Raw genomic sequence first — 22,536 nt, forward strand, 5'->3', positions numbered from 1 at the left:
CTCTTAACCTCTTTCTACGAGCAGGCATTTCAAAGTAGTAAGTGGAATAAGAGGAACAGCCTTTCAGAAGTGGGGTGCCAACAATCTGATGCCCCTGATTTGGTGTTCGGTAAGGATTGGCGGGGGCCCAGGGTGGGGCTCTTGCACGGGTGGTGCCGCATCTGGTTATTGACTGCGGCGTTCTGAGCCCCGGCCATGAGGCAGGGCACCCGCAAGGAGGGACTTCCAGAGAGGAAGCCCCGCAGTGTGGCTGTTGGGGCAACTTCTGGGGCAGGGTGCTTGCGAAAAGAGCACAGGCTTGGGGGGAGGAAGGGCAGACTGCTGCTCGCTTAGCCACCTGCCTACGACTGTGTGCAGGTCACCCCCTCTTTGGACTTGGACTTGTTTCTTCCTGTGTAAACGCCACCACTTTTCAGGAACTTTTGTGTCAGCACTGTTGTACGCGCTTTACACGTACTAACTCTTTTTTCAAAGAGTACTTGAAACAGCTATTTCACAGGGTGATTTGAAGATTGTATACCACAGTATGTGTGAAAGTGCCAGCAAGGTGTTAAAAGCAGAAACAACTGGGTGACAGTGCTAATGAGGTTCTTTTCCAGGAAAAAAAATCATGTTTAAACTTTGCGTATAAATATATACTTACACACAAACATGAGATAAGTAGCAATAAAAGTCAACAACAGAAGCTTCTTAAGCAACATACACTACAGGTGCTTCTCATATTGTGTACCTCTTTAACCTAACACTTGGCACCGCCCGGGGCAGGTGTTTGTTTATACAGGGTTTTGCCATCAGAACATGTACCTCTTGAAGGCATGTAATTTTGTGTCTGGCACGTAGCAGACGCAGTTAATGTTTGTTGAATGCATGTCTTAACGGATGTGTCTTTATTGATTTGTATTTTTCAAAAGAGAGAGAGGCTTCTAGAAAGAGCATGTTATCAAGGCTGAAAGTCTCATTTGGAGAATAAATGTAATCATTTGAGTAGGAAGGTATGCTCACAAAATACAAATAGCCAGGCAAAAATCTCTCTCCCCTATTCCCCCAGTGATTCCGTTACATACATGCTTACCCTGAGATTAATCTTTCATTAACATTGAACTTAGTATTGGAAATAATGAGATGGATTACATAAGCACCCCCACACACACACCCCTAAATTCTTCTTACTTTATCGTCACTCCAGGTCTCTCTTGCATCTCTCTCCCAAGTTGTGATGAGCATATATGTAAAATCCAAGAAATGTTTGTTTTATAGGGGAAAATAGTATGCATAGAAAAGAGATTCAGGTAAACCTAAATCTGATGTCAATTCAAATCTTGGTTCAGCCACTTTGCATCTTATGAGGGGGACTCAGGCAAGTAATTTAATTTCTTTCAATTTTACTTTTCTCATTTATTAAGCAAAAGAATAATACTGGTCTTAGTGTTTATATAAAGTACTAAGTGGGTATCAGTGACAGCTATTATTATGTTGTCCACCTAGAATCAATGTGAAATTATTTTTAGTCATAACCACCTCCATACTTTTAAATAAAATATAAATGTGATCTCTAATTAGAAAATAAGTTTATTAGCTTCATCACTGAGTTGTTTTTCCTTTTAAACATCAATAGTGTGGGGTGCCTGGGTGGCACAGTCAGTTAAGTGTCCGACCCTTAGTTTCAGCTCAGGTCATGATGTCAGGGTCATGAGATCGAGCCCCACGTTGGGCTCTGTGCTCAGCATGGAGTCGGCTTAAGTTTTTCTCTCCTCCCTCTGCCCCTCCCGCTTGTGTTCTCTCTTCTTCTTCAAATAAATAAATGTTAAAAAAAAAAAACCAATAGTGTGACCACTGGCTTTTATTCAAGGGTTAACTGGAATCTAACCTGGAGATGATGCCTTTTCATATCTGTTATGTTTAAAAAAAAAAACCCCTATGAAAGAATCAAATACTCTTTTAATGTTCTGGATGTATTCATATGTATATGAACATGAATATATATTTATAAAACGTATATGTGTGTGTATATATATATACACACATACGGGTGTGTGTATGTGATATATATACATATATCAGAGTTTGGATCATTCCCAAATCTACAAGAAACTGAGTCTCCAGGAGATTTCTTTTCCAAAGGCAACACGGCAATTGCATTGCTAGATTCATGGCCTGGCATTGCTAATCTGATAGCCAGTTCTCTTTGAATTTATACTTGGGAATCCCCTTTCTGTTTGGCCTTCTAGTTAGTTCTTAGTTTAGCTTTTTGACATCCTGCTTTTCTCCCTTATTATGATTCTTTGCCACACTTCCTTCACATAGCCCTTGGAGGTGGCCTGTTTCCCAGTATGGACCATTTTCTAGAACCTTGTGTATAACCAGAACTTTTTTCCTGAATCAATTTTCAGATTCTCTTCATCAATTGATGAAGTTATCCCAAGTTTTTGTTTCAGCTATTCTGATATCCTCTCAAGTCAGAATTCGGTCTTAAGTTTGTGCTCAGAATGATACTTAATGCGTTCATGATGTCATGGGTTTCTGGGGAGGCCAGCAGCCCCCCTGTACAAACCAGCATGAGCAACCACTGAGCCAGAGAAGCTCCCCTTCCTAGAGCATTGTTGGACGATTTGCTATGGCGTTTCCTTCTTTAATAAGGAGAAAGACCGGGGCGCCTGGGTGGCTCAGTCGTTAAGCGTCTGCCTTTGGCTCAGGGCATGATCCCGGCGTTATGGGATCGAGCCCCGCATCAGGTTCCTCCACTGGGAGCCTGCTTCTTCCTCTCCCACTCCCCCTGCTTGTGTTCCCTCTCTCACTGGCTGTCTCTTTCTCTGTCAAATAAATAAATAAAATCTTAAAAAAAAAAAAAAGGGAGAAAGACCGAGTTCATCAGCATGAGCTCTAGAACCTGGCATGATTTGACCCTGACTACCTGCCCAGCCTGGTGCCCTACCAGTTGCCCATTCCTTTCAGCAGCCCACCATGCTAGCTCTGTGCCTCCAAGCCTTGGCTTATGAGATTCCCTGGGCCTAGAATTCACTTTGGGTGCCCATCAGCCTTCAGTCTAGCTCCCTCGGGAAGCTGTTCCACCTGCACCTTCCCTGTGTCCTCCTTGCTGCTGTGATTATGTCACTTTCACTAACTCATTGAGGTCAAGTTTTTTTTTTTCTTTTTTATCATCTCTGTAGGCCAGCACACAGTGGGTGCTCCACACATTTAAATCCTTTTGCATTTACATACCCACTTCACCAAAAGTAGAAGCTTTACAGAAATTGCAGATTTGTCCAGATTTTCCAGGATAACCTGGATTTCAAAAATATCTTGTCCCATTGTGAGGTGGTGATATGTCCCTTCCAGTTTTGGTGCAGAAAGCATAATTACCATTTTTACAGATTGCATCAAAGTTGCTTTGGGGAGGATTTCAGTGAATTGATGCCAGTTTTTAAACCGCTAGAGTGGTTGGTGCTTGGAGAGGTATAGGGGAGGGGAAGATTTTGTCCATGCACTTGTGAAGCATAAATATTTAAAAAGCACTTAAAAACATAACTCACATGTGATGTGGCAAAGTAAAAATTTTTAAATGTTAAAAACCTACTCTTACACTAATATATCCTCAGCACGTATCAGAGATTTATTAACATTATTAATGAGAAAACCATCAAGATGACAAAGGTGGACTGAAGGAGAGTGTACGAAACTGATATTTACGTAGGCTAAAAAAAGGATGCAGGAATAAGATGGCAAATTTAGATGCAAAACGGGTTAATGTCCTACAGGGCAATAAAAATAAAGCCTTGGAGTTTATCTTTTTCTAAATCATTTGCAGCTTTTCAGTTTTCTCTAGATGAACATCTGACTTTACAGAATGTGGGCCTAATCTGTGGTATATAGAAAGTCAAACAAGTTTATGTTTCCACAGAGCATCAGATGCCCTTTATATAGTCATGGTTAGACATGACTACCTTTTTGCGGGGCGGTGGGGGGCGCTTATTTTCAAGTTTCAGATGATTTTCCGTTTTTCCTTTTTTTTTTTTTTTTTTTTTTTTAAGAGAGTGTGCACAAGGGCAGTTGCGGGGGGGGCAGCGACAGAGAATCATAAGGAGGCACAGCCGGGGCTCGATTTCACCACCCCGAGACCTGAGCTGAAATCGAGAGTCGGGTGCTTAACCGACTGAGCCCCCCAGGCTCCCCTTAATTTTTCTTAACAAATAAATCACAGTTGGGTTCAAGAGCTCAAAGATGGCTGGATCTGTGGTAGAGAAGAGTCCTGGTCGAGAGTAATTGTAAGTTTTGAAATGGAATTGTGAAATTCAGACAGCAAGAGGGTGGTAAAGAGCAGAAAAGGTGAGGCATGGCAGTCCCAGAGAAGGCTCCCCTCCCTAACCCCGCCAAAGGCCTGTGCAAAAAAAGGATGTGGGTATTTTCCCCAGGTGGATGATGAGCTAAGGTGAGTGGGAAGTGAAATCCCTTGGAGTAGGAGGGAGCAATCGGTAGGAAGCTTTGAGGCTTGTGTTTAAGGGATTTGATTTGATTTGAAAGACTGTTGGACCAACAAGATACTCAAAGAAGACAATTGTTACTGGGTAGGAGGTTGCGCTTGAAATCAAGGCAGAGTATGGAAGTTGAGCAAGGAGAACTCTGACAGCATGAAAGGAGACCTGCCAGAAGTAAACTTCTGGCCGAGGAAAGAAACAGAAAGAGCAATTGAAGGTGGTGCTGAAGATCATTCTCCTGGGTGAAACAGAGCTGCTCTGCCCTGCCGTGTTAGAGAAGTCAGGACTGGTCAGCCCAGCTGGGACTCTCTGGGACTGCCCCGAACACCCAGCCGGGCAGGTAGGGAGAGAGAGCCAAGCAGAGCAGACCAGAATACCATTTGAGAAGGACTTTCGCTTTCCTTTGTGCTTGCTTTTTCTCTTAATTTTCAACTGTTTTATTTCATTATGTAATATTTGATATATGCAGTGATACATTTGTGTGTGTTATGTAACACAAGCGTTTGAGAACCCCCACCTCCCTGCCCAATTTTCCTTTGTGGTTTCTTTGCCAGTAAAAAGAGTTTACTCATCCCTTGCCTAAAATACAAGATGCCTGAGTCACTAGTTTGCCATCCTGTGTCATTCAGCCCTGCTCCAGCCTCCCTGTCCCCCAAGAAGGTGACCCAGAATTCCCTTGAAGTACATGATGCTGTCCCATGAGCTTCTTAGCAAAGGTGCCCCCTGGTGTTTGGAGTGACTTCAGGCACCCATCTGCCTGTTAAAATTGTCGCTATGTTCCTTATATTCTTGCATTTCAGGGTTTCTGCATCGAAGGGTGTAGTTGATAGCCCAGCTTCTGAACTGCTCTTCTGGGTGACTAATGTTTCAGGTCCTGAGAAAGCAGGGGTGATTACAGATAGCAAAATGGTGGTCTCACTGCTGACCCTCAGGTTTGATACTAGTCTACATTTTATTTTTAATTTTTAGAAAAAAACATCCTAGGAGGGAAAATAGGATCATCAGCTTGAATGCAGGATATTTCTTTTTTTTTTAAAGATTTTATTTATTTATTTGACAGAGATAGAGACAGCCAGCGAGAGAGGGAACACAAGCAGGGGGAGTGGGAGAGGAAGAAGCAGGCTCATAGTGGAGGAGCCCGATGTGGGGCTCGATCCCGGAACGCCGGGATCACGCCCTGAGCCGAAGGCAGACGCTCAACCGCTGTGCCACCCAGGCGCCCCAGGATACTTATTTCTTAAGAAGCATACTTGTTGGGAATTAACTTTTGTGTTTGTCCCTCTCGCTCACTGTTGTGGTTCATCTGATTCCCAGCAGCCTACAAACATCACATACCACCCTTATTCTGTGTTCTTACGCCGTTTGGGCAGGTCTAACGTGCAGGATTAAATGAACAGCACTAAGTGAAGCAAGTTTAAGTGAATATCCTTATAATCGTGGGGATGAGGGACTTTTTCAGTGTAACACAAAAACCATGTCATTTCATTACACAGTATTAGCATCTGTGTATAGTCAGTTCTGCTGTCGTGCAATGTACCCATTCCTAAAAATCACCGCCCTGAGCACAATCATGTCATGCAAACTATAGGGCTTGTGGGGGATGTGGGATTTGGGTCACAACGCTCAAAATCTTCAGAGGTGACCAAAAAAAGAGGTAATAAAAAGACTAAAAGCTAAAAACCTAAGCAGCTCAGTTTTACAGATATTCAGTGGGTAAGAAATACAGAAATACCACAACAAATAGGGCCCCTTACCTTAAAAAAGACCTGAGGTTTGCTAGTGGAAGTGGGCGTTAGAAGTTACAGCTTCTGAGTTTCTGTGAGGGGATGGACGGAGGGCAGCCTGCAGTCCAATGGAAAGTTCTGACCCAGCTGTGGATGGTTATGGTTCATAACACGTGCAGTGACCTGGCGTAGCTGATGGCTGTTTGAGGTGTGCAGCTGCACTCGTTTTCTGTACCCCGTGTGGCTCGTTTCAGCTGGGTACGTTTTTGCATTTCCTAGTGCTTCTCTCATGCATAAGTAAACACAAAATTCATGATATGCCCAAATTATTCCCTAATATAGCCAAATGCATTGGAACAAATTCAAATTTTCAAAACAAGAGTCCAGGCAAAACTGTCAAAAAGACCTACCACAAATAACACGCATACCACGCACTAGCCACTACTGAGTAGTAAAGCCAGGCGCTGCACTTTAGAGTCCATGCAAAACTCTCTCGCAGCATCCCTGCGAGGTAGGTGTAATTCCAGCCCCAATTAATAGATGAGAAAACTGTGGCCCAGAGAAGTAAAACTTACCCCAAGTTGTAGGGCTAGGGCATGATAACTTAATCACCATGCCATTCTTTTTTCTCAGCCAATTTGTTTTTTAAAAGATTTTATTTATTTATTTGAGAGAGATAAGAGAGCAAGTACATAGGCGCGGGGGGGGGGGAGGGAGGGGCACGAAAAGGGGGAGGAACAGAAGGAGAGGGAGGAACAGACTCCCCACTGAGCAGGGAGTCTGATTTGGGGGGGAGGGGGGCTCAATCCCAGGACCCTGAGATCATGACCTGAGCCTGAAGGCAGACACTTAACCGACTGAGCCACCCAGGTGCCCCTCTTTTTTCTCAACAAATTAAAAGAAAAATAAAGTGGATTGTATGTCCTCCATACTTAAATAAAAACAAATAACAGTGTGGCAGATATCTGCACATATATAAGAAGGAAATACCCATAGTATATGAGTTTTTTTCAAATCGGTCGAAAGAGACAAATAGCCCAATAGAAAAATGCACAAAGGTCGAGAGCAGGCAATTTACAAAGGAAGAAATAAAAATGGCCAATAAAATTGGCAGGGAGACATCCAACCTCATTTAGCGCTCATTCAAGCAAGCTGAAACAGTTTGATGGCATTCTTTCCCCACTGTCTGAATGACAGAAACAGATGTGGGGAAATGCTGGCAGAAGCATAGACTGTTATAGCCTCCCCAAAGCACATACCTGTCCTTTGACCCAGCCATCAGTTTCTCGAAGTTTATCCCAATCATCAGATCGGTGGGAAAAGATCTTTGTAAGAGTTGTTAACGCTGGGGCACCTGGGTGGCGCAGTCGGTTAAGCGTCCAACTCTTGCTTTTGGCTCAGGTCATGATCTCAGGGTTGTGAGATTGAGCCCCACGCCGGGCTCTGCGCTGCTTGAGACTCTGTGTCCCTCTCCTTCTGCCCCTCCCACTTGTGCTCCCTCTCTCTCCTAAATAAATAAATCTTAAAAAAAAAAAAAAAGAGTTGTTAATGCTAAAAAATTGAGAACAGCCGTTTGTCGTCAGTAAGTGGTTAAATTTTAGTGTGTCAGGACAGTGTGCTACGATACAGTCCTGCGGGGCTCTCACAAAGGACGCTGTTACATCCATAGTGGTTGGCACAGAATGCTTTTCATGTTTTACTAAATAAAGGGAGCAGGGTACAAAATCACCTTCGGTGTGATCCCACTTTTGTAAAAGCGTTCTCACACACGTGCGTGCTTGTGTGTACAAGCAAGCCTTGCTCTTAGGAAGGACACCTCAAAACATTGACGGTCGATGTCTCAGGGAGGTGGAATTGCTGGTTTGGTTTTTTTTTTTCATTTAACTTTTTTCTAAATTTTTTCTATAGTGAGTGTGACTTTTATGATTTTAAAAAGGCAAGTTATTTTAAAACACTATCTAACACAAGGTGGTAACAAATACAAAATATAAGAAGAATAAATGACCTTTGTAAAATCGTCCTCTTAGCACCTACCTGGGCTAGGTAGCACATGCCCACTAAAGGACTGTTGGCTGGTGACTATGCGGTTTGGAGATTGTGTTACCTCATTTGGGGCTTTAGACTGTGTGTTCCTGACCAAAATTAATCTACCCCAGATTTCGGGTCACCTTACTCTCAGGTAGATGCTGCTCGCTGGGCCAAGCAAAGTACTTGATGTTACCTCCAGGCTGCAAGCCCCATGAAGCGCGTGAGAACCCACGCACGGGAACTTGGGGTCTCTTTGGATGAGACTCTGGACTGGTTGCAATGCACAGGTGACAGCCACAGCCTCTGATTTTGGTTACGAGCTTGAGCTTTTAAGGAGACCAGAAGCCACATGTAGTTTCTTGGGGCCCAGCTTACTTTATTAAGCAAACTTACCCCTGACTCTTAAGCAGCTAAAAAGTGGGACTGTGGCTTGTTGGGGAAAGGTAACTGCCAGGAGCACCCCTGCAGGTAAGCTACGGTTTGCAGGCCTAGGGGTGGCCTACCTAGCTCCCAGGGGGCCCAAGTCTGGCCTTCCACTCTAAGGACCACAGCTTATCGTGCAGGATCTGGAATTTCATTTTCAAAGCCCCATAAAACCTGTGCCTTCTTCCAGGCCTCTGTTTTCTGGGTTTCATGGCTCTCAGCGGAAATGAAAGCCAGTGTAATTGCGGCACTCCAGTGATTGGAGCAGGGAACACGAGACATTAGGTTGCTCCCACGGGGTGCAGCGTGGATCTTTAGAGCAAAACTGCACCCGGGGTGGGCTTTCGGCGCCTTGGTTCTCCAGGCCTCGTTCCGGCTGGCGGGGCCTCCCCTTCTCTGTCACTGCAGACCAGATGGGGTCCCGGGAAGGCCCCGCATGCCCTGCTGGAGCAGGGGCTCAAAGAGCCTCTTCCCATTACTTCTTCCCTCAGATGCTTGGTCTTAAGGGGTCCCTCTGCGCCACTCAGCCCAGTGCCTATCTGCCTGGCTGCAGATAACACCACTGGAGCTTGTCGTGTGTGGGTTGAAAAGGATTTATTTTTTTTAATTTAAGCCGTCGCATCCATCTGCCTACACACTCTTAACCTGCTTTGTGAACAAGCCTTGTGACCTCTGCAGGTTACTTCACCGTGCCAGCCGTGTCTTTCTCCATGAAAGGTTTTGGAGAACACTCAACCAGATGAGATAAGTGGAGCCAAGTGCCCGGGCCCTAGGCTCTCTGGAATTACACCAACAGGGATCTTCATAAGGGTCTGCCTCTCGCCAAGCACTTTGCACAAATTATTTATCAATCCTCACAACAAAGAAGCTGAGTATTCTTAAGGCAGCCTTTTGCGGTGAGGAAACCAGGGTGTAGAGAGGTGACTTGCCCACATTCACACAGCTGGGTAGGCGGCGTCTTGAAACCCAGCTAGTACCAAAGCCTGTGCCTGCCTACCAGGCCTCTGGCCTCTAGTGCCTTGTGCCCTTCTTAGCTTTCCATGGATTAAAACAGTCAATCGGGGAGTGATGTTCTTTTGGCTCACAAAGCAAGCCTCCGTGTTGATTCCCCAGAGTAAGAATTTTATGGGAATTCTGGAAAGCTCAACAGATTATTAGGTTTCTCTTAAGCATTTCCTTAAAACTTTTATAAATCTTGTATTGTTCTTGAACTGTGTCAGCAGTAAAGTGTGTTTTGTTTAAATTTTGTGCTGAGTTTAAGGACATTTCTTAGTTTAATCATGTACAAGGAATTGGAATTGGTTGGTACCAGTTACAGTATCCGTGGCAATGTGCCCATTTCTCCTTCCCACACACAGCAGGCTGAGTGTCGAGGGGACACAGAGTGTTGAGGTGTTGGTAAATAAACCACTACACAGTCAGTGTAATCTTTAATCGTACAAGATGCTGTTTTGCCAGCAGGTTGAACTGATAGAACGCTGGAAGTACTGAACTGCTAAGCTTCAGTCGCCCTATATGGTTACCCTAGAAACCCCCGGTAGCTTTCTGCTTGCCTAACATAAGACTCTTCATAGCCCAGACCTCACTCCTGGCGCACGCGTGTGCGCGCGCGCGCACACACACACGCACCCTGGGAGGGTGGGAGGGACTTGCTGGTGGAGGTTTGGGGGAATAAAAAGAGGTGGTGGGTTTTTTGGGTTGGTTTTTTTTTTTTGGTTTGGGGTATTTTGGTAGCTAAGTCAGAGTATTGTGTGGCCTTGAATGTTTAGAGAGGAGGGTATACAGTTCAGGAACAAACAGTAGCTTCTTGGGAATGTATTGAAGAGGAAAGGGGAGGGAATGGAAGCAATGTGAAGAGCCATAGATCTGAAAATTGCTTCGACAAAGCCGAGGCCCCAGACTTCTAATGGGGACCAGCCCTTTGGGGAGCAGGAGTCATGAGAGATGAGTTTTAGTTGTGGATTAAGTTGTGTTTTGGTAAAATTCGGGGAGGATGAACTAGGGGAAGAGGCCCTTGAGGCAGGCTTGAAGCCCTTTGAGCTGGGAACTTAGGGGCCCCAGGTACTTGGAACATAATCTGGAAGGGGGCCTTGGTCTCCGGGTGGACACATCCCCTTGGTCCCACAGACTCGTTGCTCAGAGAGAAGGGGCCCAGCCTGAGGAGGGCCAGAGTGGGCCCTCCAGAGCATGGAGTCCAGGCCGGGGTTGCTCTGCCCTAGGCTTCTGGCTGTGGTGCAATGAAAGAACATGAAGCTGGGAGGCAGAGAGCTGGTTCTAATCCTCACTGTGTCGTGATGAGCTGTAGGACCTTGGCCAAGTTATTACCCCGTTCTGGACTTCAATTATGATCTTTCCATCCACTCCACCCCTAAAGTTCCATGACTTGGAGGCCATCAACTTCATCATCCCTGAATGTTCCTGAGGGTACCAACAGTGCCCAAGCCAGTGTCCTCTTTGGAGAGAAGGCCCAGGGCCTACCTATGATGAGGAGAGAAGGCTGCCTGGGGTGAGAGCGGATTAGGGTCTCACACAACTTTGCAGCCAGACCCTCCTGACTCCTGCACTGTCCTGGGCAGCAGTGCTGAAACTGGAGGTGGCCTCACACCTGAGGCTGCTGAGCTCAAAAGCCTTAGGACAGCGACTCCCCACTTTCCGCCCCAGGATCCCCAATTGTAAAATGAGACCAGCAGTAACCTCCAAAAGCAATACTCACTTAGCACAGAGGTGGCTCCTGTTGGGCCTGATGCTATCAGGAAATTTGGTAGAAAGGGCCTGGAGGTAGGTGGGGAGAGAGAACATCAAAGAAATGAAGGCCTCTCCCATCGTCCCTCGGTTGGCGGTCTGAGCCCAGGTGCTTCACCTCCTGCGAGGTTGGTGAGGGTCTCCTGACCCATGTCTGCTATGGTCGCAGGAATGCCTTTTGATTTGCATGCCTCCGTTTCTTAAGCAAATTTGAAAGTTAATAGATATTTTGGATGGCAATAGAATTACTCCTTTTTGTTTATTCACAGAGATGCTGCAGTTTGTCAGCAATCAAGTCGGAGAGTTCCCTGACTTATTCTCAGAGCAGCTGTGTAGCTCCTTCCCCGGCGGCGGGGGCGGAGGCAGTGGTGGTGGCAGCGGCGGCAGCGGCGGCGGTGGCGGTGGCGGCAGCAGCAATGGCGGGGGCGGAGCAGGGGACCCGTCTATGCAGCAGCAGCGATCCTTCAGCCAGGTCCCTTTACCTGCCTTCTCTCCCTCGGCTGCCTCCCCCCAGGCTCCAGCCCTGCAGGTCAAGGTTCCCCCCACCACGGTGCCCACCCCCCCGCGGGCAACTCCTGTTCTTCAGCCCCGCCCCCAGCCCCAGCCCCAGCCCCCGGCCCAGCTGCAGCAGCAGACGGTGATGATCACGCCGACGTTCAGCACCGCTCCGCCTACGAGGATCATCCAGCAGCCTCTGATATACCAGAACGCCGCCACCAGCTTTCAAGGTGATTCAGAGGTCAGATAGGGTGGTGATTGGTTGGTTCAAAAGTTTCTGTGCCAGTTTGCAGATGCTTCTGAGGTAAACGGTTCTGCCCTCTTTGGGGATGACAGAGTCGATCAGTTTGGTCCTTGTCCGAATGAGTTTTGGGTCACTGGCAGCAAGGATGGTGGTACAGGAACAATTCACACTCTGCCTCTTCAGATACCCCAGTATCTCTTGTGCCTGCTTCGAGGATACTTGGTCGAAAAGTCTAACAAGCAGAGTAGACACAGGGCCACGCTGGTAACTAGAGCTAGAGGCTTGAATAAAATGAGTCCAGAGACTTCCCCAAACACCAGCCAGATCTTGGCACCGATGGTTTGAGAACCACTCATTCAGCCAACGTCTCCTGTGCAGCCACTCCAGAGAATATGACTCAGAGCAGGTGCTGCAGCTCCCTACCGCAGGCCTCGCAGTGGGCCCTCGGTGTGCTGAGTGAGTGAGTGACTTTCCGTGGTGTGTTACACCCAGGGCCTTTGCGGCCGGGAGCCCTGGGCGGGATACTCTGAGGTTCAAAGGATCTGACAGGTCTTCAGTGGGCTTCTGAGGGTTTAGGGTCTGCGAAGAGGCAGCAAAGCAAAAAGCTGAGATAGTGCAGCTACAGTGACAGAATGCATTCCACGTCCATGTGACTTTTCCCTCCTCTTCTCCCAAGTCCTTCAGCCTCAAGTCCAAAGCCTAGTGACATCCTCCCAGGTGCAGCCCGTCACCATCCAGCAGCAGGTGCAGACAGTGCAGGCCCAGCGGGTGCTGACTCAGACGGCCAATGGCACACTGCAGACCCTCGCCCCGGCCACGGTGCAGACAGTTGCTGCCCCCCAGGTGCAGCAGGTCCCGGTAGGTGGCTGCCGAGGATTCGGGGAGGCACTGGTGGGGGCTGGGGGCTGGTCTTCGGTCGAAGATGTGGTCCGCGTACTCAGAAGGACCAGCAGCAGCGTGTCAGGGAGCAGCGTTTGGGGTGCCTGGGCCCCGCGAGGCCCCCATGAGCTGGGTGTGGAGCCCTGGCTGAGACCACCTCGGTGTACACCGGCCTTCACGCAGACTCGGTCAGTGTAGATGGATTATTAGATTTACACGTAGGACGGGCATGAAACTCGAAAGAGGTGTGCCAGAATGTTTTTAAGTCACGTATTATAGTGGACTGTAGTTTCTCACTAACAAGGTCATTTATCTTTGGGGAAAAAAAGTCCAGGTTTTTCCTTTCTGCTTCTCAGCCATGTTCCTGGCTTTCCTGAGTTTGTCTAGAATCAGACCTCCTTCCTGTCCTCTCTCCCCCCACACGGCCTCTGCCAGGCCCTGGCATTGCTCTTCTCAAAGCCTTCCAACCTTAAAACCCAAGACCTTTTAGCTATACTCCTCCTCTCAACCCTGTCATTAAGTTGTGTTCTCAGTTTTAGGAAAATTGTAATTTTTTTCATTCCTTCCTGGAGGGAGTCTGTGTAGTAAGAAGCTAAGGCAAAATAGAAAAATAACACTGCCTTCCTTTTTCCTTTTCTCCGTTCTCCATCCAGGTCCTGGTACAGCCTCAGATCATCAAGACAGATTCCCTTGTTTTGACCACACTAAAGACAGATGGCAGCCCTGTCATGGCCGCAGTCCAGAACCCAGCCCTCACCGCCCTCACCACCCCCATCCAGACAGCTGCCCTTCAAGTACCAGTAAGAGCCGCCCTCCTCCCTGCTCTCCTCCCTCCACCCCCTCCTTTCTTGGCGGTGTTAGGCCGCAGAGATGTTAACAAAACCTCTGCAGAGTGGGTAGGTGTAGAACCACTATGGGATGTGTCAGGTTGCAAATATCACCCCCTTTCAGGGTTTTTTTTTCCTCGTAAGAAGTGCCATCAATGCATGTTATGTGGGAGTACTGGGGACTTTGAGGGAGGAAAGAGGAATAGCAGAGGATCCCCAGTTCCTGGGCAGCGGTTCTTAGGTCCTACTGATGGAAGTTTGGCTTCGGAAGGACCCTAGGCCCACCAGGCAGGGAGGGGCTGCAAGGTGAGGGACATGGAAGGCCCCCACCCTGGGGCAGCAGGGTGGCAGCTGCTTCAGCATCTTATGGCAAGAGAGTCTGATAGAGTAAAAGGTGATCAGAATTTGAAAGTAAGCTTTATTCGTAAGAGCCAAGAACTGGAAACAACCCACATGTCCAAAAAGAACTGTTGATACATACAACTGCTGAACCTCCGAAGTAGTATGTTGAGCAAAAGATGCCTGTCATGAAAGAGTTCATGCTGAGGATGCCATTTATGTGAAGTTTGAGAAGAGGCAAAACTAAGCTGTGGTGATAGAGGTCAGAGCAGTGATCACAAGAGGGGGAAGGGGCAGGTGGAACTGGGAAGAGGCACAGAGAACTTTCTAAGGGGATAGAAATGGTCTGTGTCTTGGTCTGGGTTATCTTGGTCACACACGTGATAGCCATACGTAAAAATGGATCAAGCTGTACAGTTAAAATGTGTGTTTTTTTTATTTGGGAATTATTTCTTATTGATTAATGAAGCTCAGTGGCCATTTGGATATTGAGGCCATTTATTGAAGGAAATAAAACTACAATTAGTAAAAATAGAAACGGAGAGGAGGAAGCAGAGTTGAGAAAAGGGGGAGCCTCTACAGTTGGCCTCTTTATCTAATGGAACGGCTCTGTCAGTTCTGCCCTTGTGCCTTTTGATGGCCAAGTTATAGAAGGAAATACAGCAAATGACTCCACTGTCACGTGAGAGGAAAAGATGTATCCTGCACCAGGAGGAAGCTTTCCTTGGGGCCAGAATAATACGGTACATTGTATGCGAGCTCAGAGGTGGCTCCCGGTTTGCCAGCAAAGCAGAAATCATCTGACTTGTTTCGGGTACCTTAGATCAAAGGTTACAACATACTTACCCACGTTAATCCCATTGTGGTGTGATTTGTTGACAGTGGTTCTGAAGGGGGCATAGTAACTCGGGTACCGGGGCTCCTGAGGCTTTGTGGGGCCCGACTTGATTCAGCCACGAAGGGTGTCAGACCAGGCCACGCCGGACAGCCAAGGCCAGCAGGTTAGTGTTCTGGGATTGCTGTACCCAGACTAACCAGGGGAAATTCTGCCCTGTGTCTGTGCCTGTTCTAGACTCTGGTGGGCAGCAATGGGACCATTTTGACCACAATGCCTGTGATGATGGGGCAAGAGAAAGTGCCCATTAAGCAGGTACCTGGGGGCGTCAAGCAGCTGGAGCCCCCCAAAGAAGGAGAGAGGCGGACGACACACAACATCATCGAGAAGCGGTATCGCTCCTCTATCAATGACAAAATCATCGAGTTGAAGGACCTGGTCATGGGCACAGATGCCAAGGTGGGTGCCAAGCACCGTGGTGTTTCACATGCCACCATCTCCCCTCTACCTGTCTTTGCTGTAGGAATATAGGAAAGCCCAGGTCCAAGTGAGTGAACATAAGCTGGTTAGAGGTGCTTTCTTATTAAAACATCTTAGGTTTTTTTTCAAGATTATAAAATATTAACCAACATAAGGGAACGGCTGGGGGTTGGTAAGGCAGCCACCTACCTGGACCTTTGACTCTGTTCTGTAGTGATCACGGATCCCAGTAGCATGGGCAGAGGGATGCCTCCGGCTCACTGGCGGCCAGGTGCAGGACTGTGTGTACCTTGGAGTCAGCTGGTGGCGTTGCCGGCATATGTTTAATTGTGTTCATGGGTGGTTAGGAGTGTTCACCTTTTAGGGAAGAGAGAAAATGGAGACTGGGTCTTTAACCAACAGCAAACGGAATAGATTGTTCATTATTTCGGGTATTTCAGTGAATGTGTCTTTTGTCACATAGATTTTTTTTTTTAACCTGTTACCTGTTTATCTTCATCATCTCTATTTTGAAAGAAAATAAAACTTTATTTTCCTTGTTGCCTGTAGATCTGAAATGTGCTAATAGAACTTTCCTTAAATAGCTATCCAACAATGCACTGGTTTTTTGTCATTTGCTTTCTTTAAAGTTTGTTTTGGTTCTAGGATTATTATGAGAAAGAGGAGTACTAGCTAATATTTATTTATCAAGTGTCACTATGCACCAGACTTGGGAGAGGGGGCTTCTCTCTGTATATGTGTTATTTCATTTTGCCCTCACTTCAAGCCTATGGTTCATATATCATCGTTAACCCCATTTTAAGGACGAGGAAAGTGAGGTTCAGAGATTCTGAGTAACATGTCCTGGGTAGCACAGCTAACCAGTGAGCCAGCCAGCATCTCAGCCTGGAGGCATGTTTTCACCACACGGGCTCTGGGCCTCAACCCTCTCACTGTGCAGCCTGCAGTGATGCCACTGTGTTTTCACCCGTCTTCCTTCCCAGATGCACAAGTCTGGCGTCCTGAGGAAGGCCATTGACTACATCAAATACTTGCAGCAGGTCAATCATAAACTGCGCCAGGAGAACATGGTGCTGAAGCTGGCAAATCAGAAAAACAGTGAGTGCGCTCATTGAACGAAGGGTTATCAGACCTGGTTGCAGAAGTCCTGTGCTGGGCCCTGGGAAGGGCCCACTGATGTGTACAAGGTGCCTTCAGGGGTGAAACAGGAGCGTGGACCGTGGGCCCCTCACCCAGCCCAGCCCTGACCCAGGCACCCAGGCGGGGGGCTCTGTAGAAACACACCGTTTGCCAGACGCGGTTTTCTTTGCAGAGCTCCTGAAGGGCATCGACCTAGGCAGCCTGGTGGACAATGACGTGGAGCTAAAGATCGATGACTTTAATCAGAATGTCCTTCTGATGTCCCCTCCGGCCTCTGACTCAGGGTCCCAGGCTGGCTTCTCCCCCTACTCCATCGACTCCGAACCAGGAAGCCCTTTGTTGGATGATGCAAAGGTATGAGCGTTTGAAATGCTCTGATCCCTGGAGTCTCTCCCATCTCTCCTAACTTAACTGTGGAGAAGCTGCCGGTAGGCGGCCAGGCCAGGTGTTGAGAGGACCAGGGATGGAGAATAGGAATTCCTACCGCGTCCCCCCATAAAAGCCACTTAACTGGTTCAATGTAGTCCAATTGAACTGATCCTTGCCGAAAGAGCCCATCTGAGAGGAATAAGGGCCAAATCCAGAACGGGGACCCATAGCAGCTGTCATGTGGGCGCTCGGAGTTGCCAGAGGCGCCTCATTACATCCCTCACTCATAATGGGCCTGGCAAGACCATTTTCTGAGATTGTTTAGTCGGTTTAGGGTAAGGCTGCCTCTGGGTCCTCTTCTGGAAATGATTACAGTTTGCAGTCTGACAAATAACATTCCAACCAACGGCCTTTAATCGTCAGAGAAAGCCCCTGGCAATTGTGGTTTAATGGAATTAGCCAGAAGAGGCTTGAGCCTAATGATCTAGCCCTGGGAACCCATGGAGGCTACTGGCAATTTCTGACTTCGAGAGCACAAACTTCCCTTCTAGCCTAAGTTTTTGATCAAACTGTTTGTAGTGTCGTGTACTCAATTTTACTGACGAAGCTCTATTTTTTAAATACTTTATAAATATGACTGTGTTTGGTAACAGAAGGCCATATGATATATACATTGAATTAGCTAGGCATCTGTCATCAGAAGTTTTCAGATGGCCTTAAAATATTGAAAAGGAGGGGCGCCTGGGTGGCTCAGTTGGTTTAAGTGTCTGCCTTCGGCTCAGGTCATAATCTCGGAGTCCTGGGATCAAGCCCTGCATCAGGCTCCCTGCTCAGCAGGGAGTCTGCTTCTCTCTCTCTCTCTCTGCCCCTCCCCACTGCTCATTCTCTCTCTCAAAATCTTAAAAGAATGTATTGAAAAGGAGTTGTGTAGTATGTGTGCACCTGGAGTCGGGGGAGATCTGGTCCCAGCCTTCCTCCCAGCCTCTCTGTGGACGGCACCCTGGGCAGGCGGGGCTTCTGCCTTCAGTCCTCCCTCTGTAAGCTGGGGAGGGGGAAAAAAGTAGTGTTAATGGTTTTACAACAGGCAAACTCCTGTAAATAGAGTCATACTGAAATTGTATGTTTTTGTTTTTAGATTCTATTTATTTATTTGGGAGAGAGAGCACAAGCGGGGAGGGTGGGGAAAGAGGCGCAGAGGGAGAAGGAGAAGCAGGCTCCCCACTGAGCAGGGAGCCTCAATACAGGGCTCGATCCCAGGACTCCGGGATCATGATCTGAGCTGAAGGCAGACACTTAACCATCTCAGCCACCCAGGCGCCCCAGTTGTATGATCTGTAATCAGTTCTATTGATGTTTAATTTATATGAGGTAAAACAGCTATTTTACAGTAGCATGAAGTACTGGCGCTCAGTATGAGGAGTTTTAACAAGTGTATATGCTTAGGTAACTATCACTATAATGAAGATACAGAACGTTTCCATCACCCACAAAGCGCCTTCATACCCCGTAGCAGGTAGTTCACACAGCCCTCTCCAGCCTCACACAACTACCCATCTGCTTTCTGTCACTTTAGATTACATTACCTTGCCTGTTGTGGAATTACACAAAAATAAAGGCATGCAGAATGTTCTCTTTTGTGCTATATTTTATAAGCAGGACTCATCTGCCTTTGGTCTTCAGAACATGTTCTTGTCCCATGTGGCAACAGGACGAGTGTGCCAGTGTTTGAGAAGCAGCTGGAGACCTGTGGGCTTCTTACTTGCCTCGTAGCTCTCTTCCTGTCTGACTTCGTAGTCTTGAATTGAAATCTCACAATCGGACTCCAATACATATAAAAGTAAAATGCTGTTAAAACCCACACAATACTCATTCCAACCTCTCGGCCCTGTTTTGAAGGTCAAAGATGAGCCGGACTCTCCGCCTGTAGCGCTGGGCATGGTGGACCGCTCTCGAATTCTACTGTGTGTCCTCACCTTTCTCTGCCTCTCCTTTAACCCCCTGACTGCCCTGCTGCAGTGGGGAGGGGCCCACAGCTCTGACCAGCACCCATACTCAGGCTCTGGCCGCAGCATCCTTTCGCTTGAGTCAGGTAGGTAGAGGGCCCATCGTACAACCCAAGCATGGGTGGGCTGCTGTGGCAGGAGACAGGCCCTGTGTGTGCAAACTGCTCAGCTTGTCCACGGGGTCCCAGAGAGCTTTTGTAGCAGGCCCGCTAGGGACTGGCAAAAGTCACATTTTGGAAGTAACAGGGTGGGCCCGAGTTCAGTCAGTAAGAACAAAAGAAATCCGGAACCCACACTGCTGTTATTACGGGGGTTGGGGATATGGGAAGGGAGGGTGTACCTATTTGAAGGAGGGTGTGATATTTTTGCCCAAATTGTGAAACCATTGGTCTCACCCCACCTTGACTAACAAAGATTTTTGTTATCTTTGTTACCTAGCTATGGCATCTAGCTCCATAGTGGCAAGGGCTACAGGGTTCCTATTTAGGCTTCAGAACTGTCCCAGATTTGCCTATACTGTGGATTGAGGTTTTGTCTTATTCCTATCAAAAGCATTTAGACATTGTTATTAAATGAAGCGATCTTGTTATCCACGCTTCTTCTGAAAATGAAGTAGAAGGCTTCCAACCCGTCAAATGCTGGGGGTCAGTAAGGTGGCCTGCAGTCCCCGAGGGCTGCTCTCGGAGGCCGTTCCTCATGGGCTCAGCTGAGACGTTCCTCTTTAGGTTCTGGGGGCTGGTTTGACTGGATGATGCCAACGCTCCTCTTATGGCTGGTAAATGGCGTGATTGTCCTGAGCGTCTTTGTGAAGCTGCTGGTCCACGGGGAGCCAGTGATCCGGCCGCATTCACGCTCCTCAGTCACCTTCTGGAGACACCGGAAGCAGGCAGATCTGGATCTTGCCAGGGTAAGGTCTGCAGCTGATAACTCAGCGACTTCTCTTGAATACCCTGGGGTGTAAAGTCCTGTGGTAGGTGCTTGTAGGCAGCAAGAGCAGGAAGGGACCCAGCCCCTGACAGTCACAGGGCAGCAGAGGAGAGGACACCTATGTGTAAATGATTCCATGGACACGAGATAATCTGTAGTCTGCGTTAGGACAGGAAGAGTAAAGTGCTATGGGAGTTGGGGCAGAAGGGACGAGTTCTGGCCGAGGGAATCTGGGGCTTGAGCTGAGCGGTCAGGGGCAGGGAGGACCTTCCAGGTGGAGAAGTCATGAATAGATGGGGTATTTGGGGACCAGCAGGTAGACAGGTATGTCTGGAGTGTAGGATACATCTGGGACAGAGGACGACTAAAGCTGGTAATGTATCTCGGGCCCAAATTGGAGAGATCTTCATCTAGTAACTGATTTGGGGCTTTTTCCCCAGTTCTCTGGAGAACCAGGAAAGTTTTTGAGCAGGAAAATTAGCTGAAAGTTTATAGGAAGGATTCTGGGGCAACTCACAGCATTGAAGGAAGAGTTAAAGGTTACATCTGAGGAATAAGAGCGGAACAGTCCTTAGCTGCAGGAAGCCATGGGCCGACTCTCCTGTCCTGCAGGGTGCAGGGCCCACAAGAGAGAATCTGATCGAGCAGCCTGGAGCTGTCAGCCGTGCCGAGGGCTGTGGCTCCTGGAATACAGGTGTGGTTGTTGAGGGCCTACCGCTTGAAGCAGGACCATTCCCAGAAAAAAAAGCATTCCAAGATGTATATCCTGGAGGCAGGTGTGGTCTGTGTTTCACGATTGTTGTTGTGGCAGCTGGGGGAAGAATGGGCTGCAGGAAGGGGCACGGAAGCAAGTTAGGGGCTCCTGGAATAGACTGGATGAGAGGTGGCAAGAGCCTGGAATTGAAAGGAAAGACTGATTCAGGAAATATTTGAGATACAAAGTGGAATGGCAGTGATGTGACGTTGATTCCAGGGTGGGGAGGGCTGGAGCTGTAGCGGCCTCTGTCTGAGCCATGTCTCTCGGAAGTACAGTGAGAGGGCCCCGGGAGTGGGAAGGGGCCAGGAGCAGGGCTGAGGTGCGTCGGGACCAGTGTGTGTCAGAAGCTGTGCATCCGCGGGGAGAGGGGTGCTCCCCCGTACCGATCCACTTCCCGTAATGATGCTGGAAAGAAATACAGCTGTGCCCACTGCCGGACAGGAGACGGGAGAGGACGTTCCCTTCGGTTTGCCGGTAATGAGAGAAACAGAGAGAGAAAGCTGTCTTCAATACAGGGCCATAGACTCTCCATTAGACCCTCTCCGGTTGGCAAACAGTAGTTTATCGAGATCCTTGGTTATAGTAGTTTAGCCAGGTATCTGTCTAAAACAGTGGTTCTCAGACTTTAACAGGCAACAGAATCACCTGGAGGGCCCCAACCCCAGAGGTTCTGATTCAGCAGGCGGGGGAGGGTGGGGCTAGAGCACCGAGAGTTTGCATTTCTAACAAGATCCCAGGGGCTGATGCTACTGGTCTCCGGGAACCACACTTTGAAAACCTAAAAGCTTAAAAGACCACCTAAGCCTGAAAGATCATCATTTAAATCCATTTTATCATCTTATGTGTAAAACTACTGTGGAAAATTGTGACTAGCATTTGCTCAAAGAGAGACCACAGTACAATCCCAATTTAGTAAAAAGGCCAAGAGAAAATACATGAATCATTCTTTCTGGGGGGTAAGGTTACAGGTGATTTCTTTTAACTTTTTCATTGCTTTCTGAATTTTCCCAGACTTGTTAATGAACATGTATTACTCTGATATATCAATCTAGGAAGTGAAGGGAAAGTAAAAGTTTTTGTTAAAATAAAAAGGGGTGACTGGGTGGCGCAGTCGGTGTCTGACTCTTGGTTTCGGCTCAGGTCATGGTCTCAGGGTTGTGAGATGGGCCCTGCATCGAGCCCTGTGTCTCCACGTTCAGCAGAGAGTCTGCTTAAGACTCTCACGCCCTCTGCCCCTCCCCCCTCTCTAAAATAAATAAGTGAATCTTGAAAAAAATAAAATAAAGCAAAATAAAAAGGCCGCAGCAAGGCCAGTGACTGTGACACCCCTTACTGCTTCCTAGGGGGATTTTGCGGCTGCTGCGGCCAACCTACAGACCTGCCTGTCGGTGTTGGGCCGGGCCCTGCCCACCTCCCGCCTGGACCTGGCCTGCAGCCTCTCCTGGAATGTGATTCGCTACAGCCTGCAGAAGCTGCGCCTGGTGCGTTGGCTGCTCAAGAAGGTCTTCCAGCGCCGGCGGGCCGCCCCGGCCACCGCAGCAGGCTTCGAGGACGAAGCCAAGGCCAGCGCCCGGGACGCGGCCCTGGCCTATCACAGGCTGCACCAGCTGCACATCACAGGTGAGGGGTGGCCTCCACTGCCCGGCTGGCCTCCAGGTGCCTTTGCCAGTTCTCTGCCCCGGTCGAAGCCCTTTTCACATTGCTGTCCTAGAATGGTCAGGCAGACCTTCCACCCATATCCGTGGCTGTAAACATGGTTCATGACCGTAGCTCATCAGTTTAAGGTGCACATGTTTTCGCATTAATCTCTCTATACTTTGGCTGTGTCCTTTACACGGTGGATGGTATG

At 48.1% G+C, this 22,536-nt stretch overlaps 1 protein-coding gene across 1 annotated transcript in view; it reads left to right on the top strand.

The window, feature by feature from the left end:
• Positions 1-22,536, top strand: part of SREBF2 (sterol regulatory element binding transcription factor 2) — a 57,407-nt gene that overhangs the window by 12,473 nt on the left and 22,398 nt on the right. Inside the window, exons 2-10 of the mRNA XM_040637607.1 lie at positions 11,659-12,117; positions 12,808-12,989; positions 13,664-13,810; positions 15,249-15,470; positions 16,475-16,589; positions 16,804-16,985; positions 18,897-19,089; positions 19,729-19,910; positions 22,031-22,307. Of these exons, the coding sequence (XP_040493541.1) occupies positions 11,659-12,117; positions 12,808-12,989; positions 13,664-13,810; positions 15,249-15,470; positions 16,475-16,589; positions 16,804-16,985; positions 18,897-19,089; positions 19,729-19,910; positions 22,031-22,307 (1,959 nt within the window). The remainder of the gene's footprint in view (positions 1-11,658; positions 12,118-12,807; positions 12,990-13,663; positions 13,811-15,248; positions 15,471-16,474; positions 16,590-16,803; positions 16,986-18,896; positions 19,090-19,728; positions 19,911-22,030; positions 22,308-22,536) is intronic.

This window comes from Ursus maritimus, unplaced genomic scaffold (genome assembly GCF_017311325.1).
Source record: "Ursus maritimus isolate PB19 unplaced genomic scaffold, ASM1731132v1 scaffold_21, whole genome shotgun sequence".
NCBI lineage: Eukaryota > Metazoa > Chordata > Mammalia > Carnivora > Ursidae > Ursus > Ursus maritimus.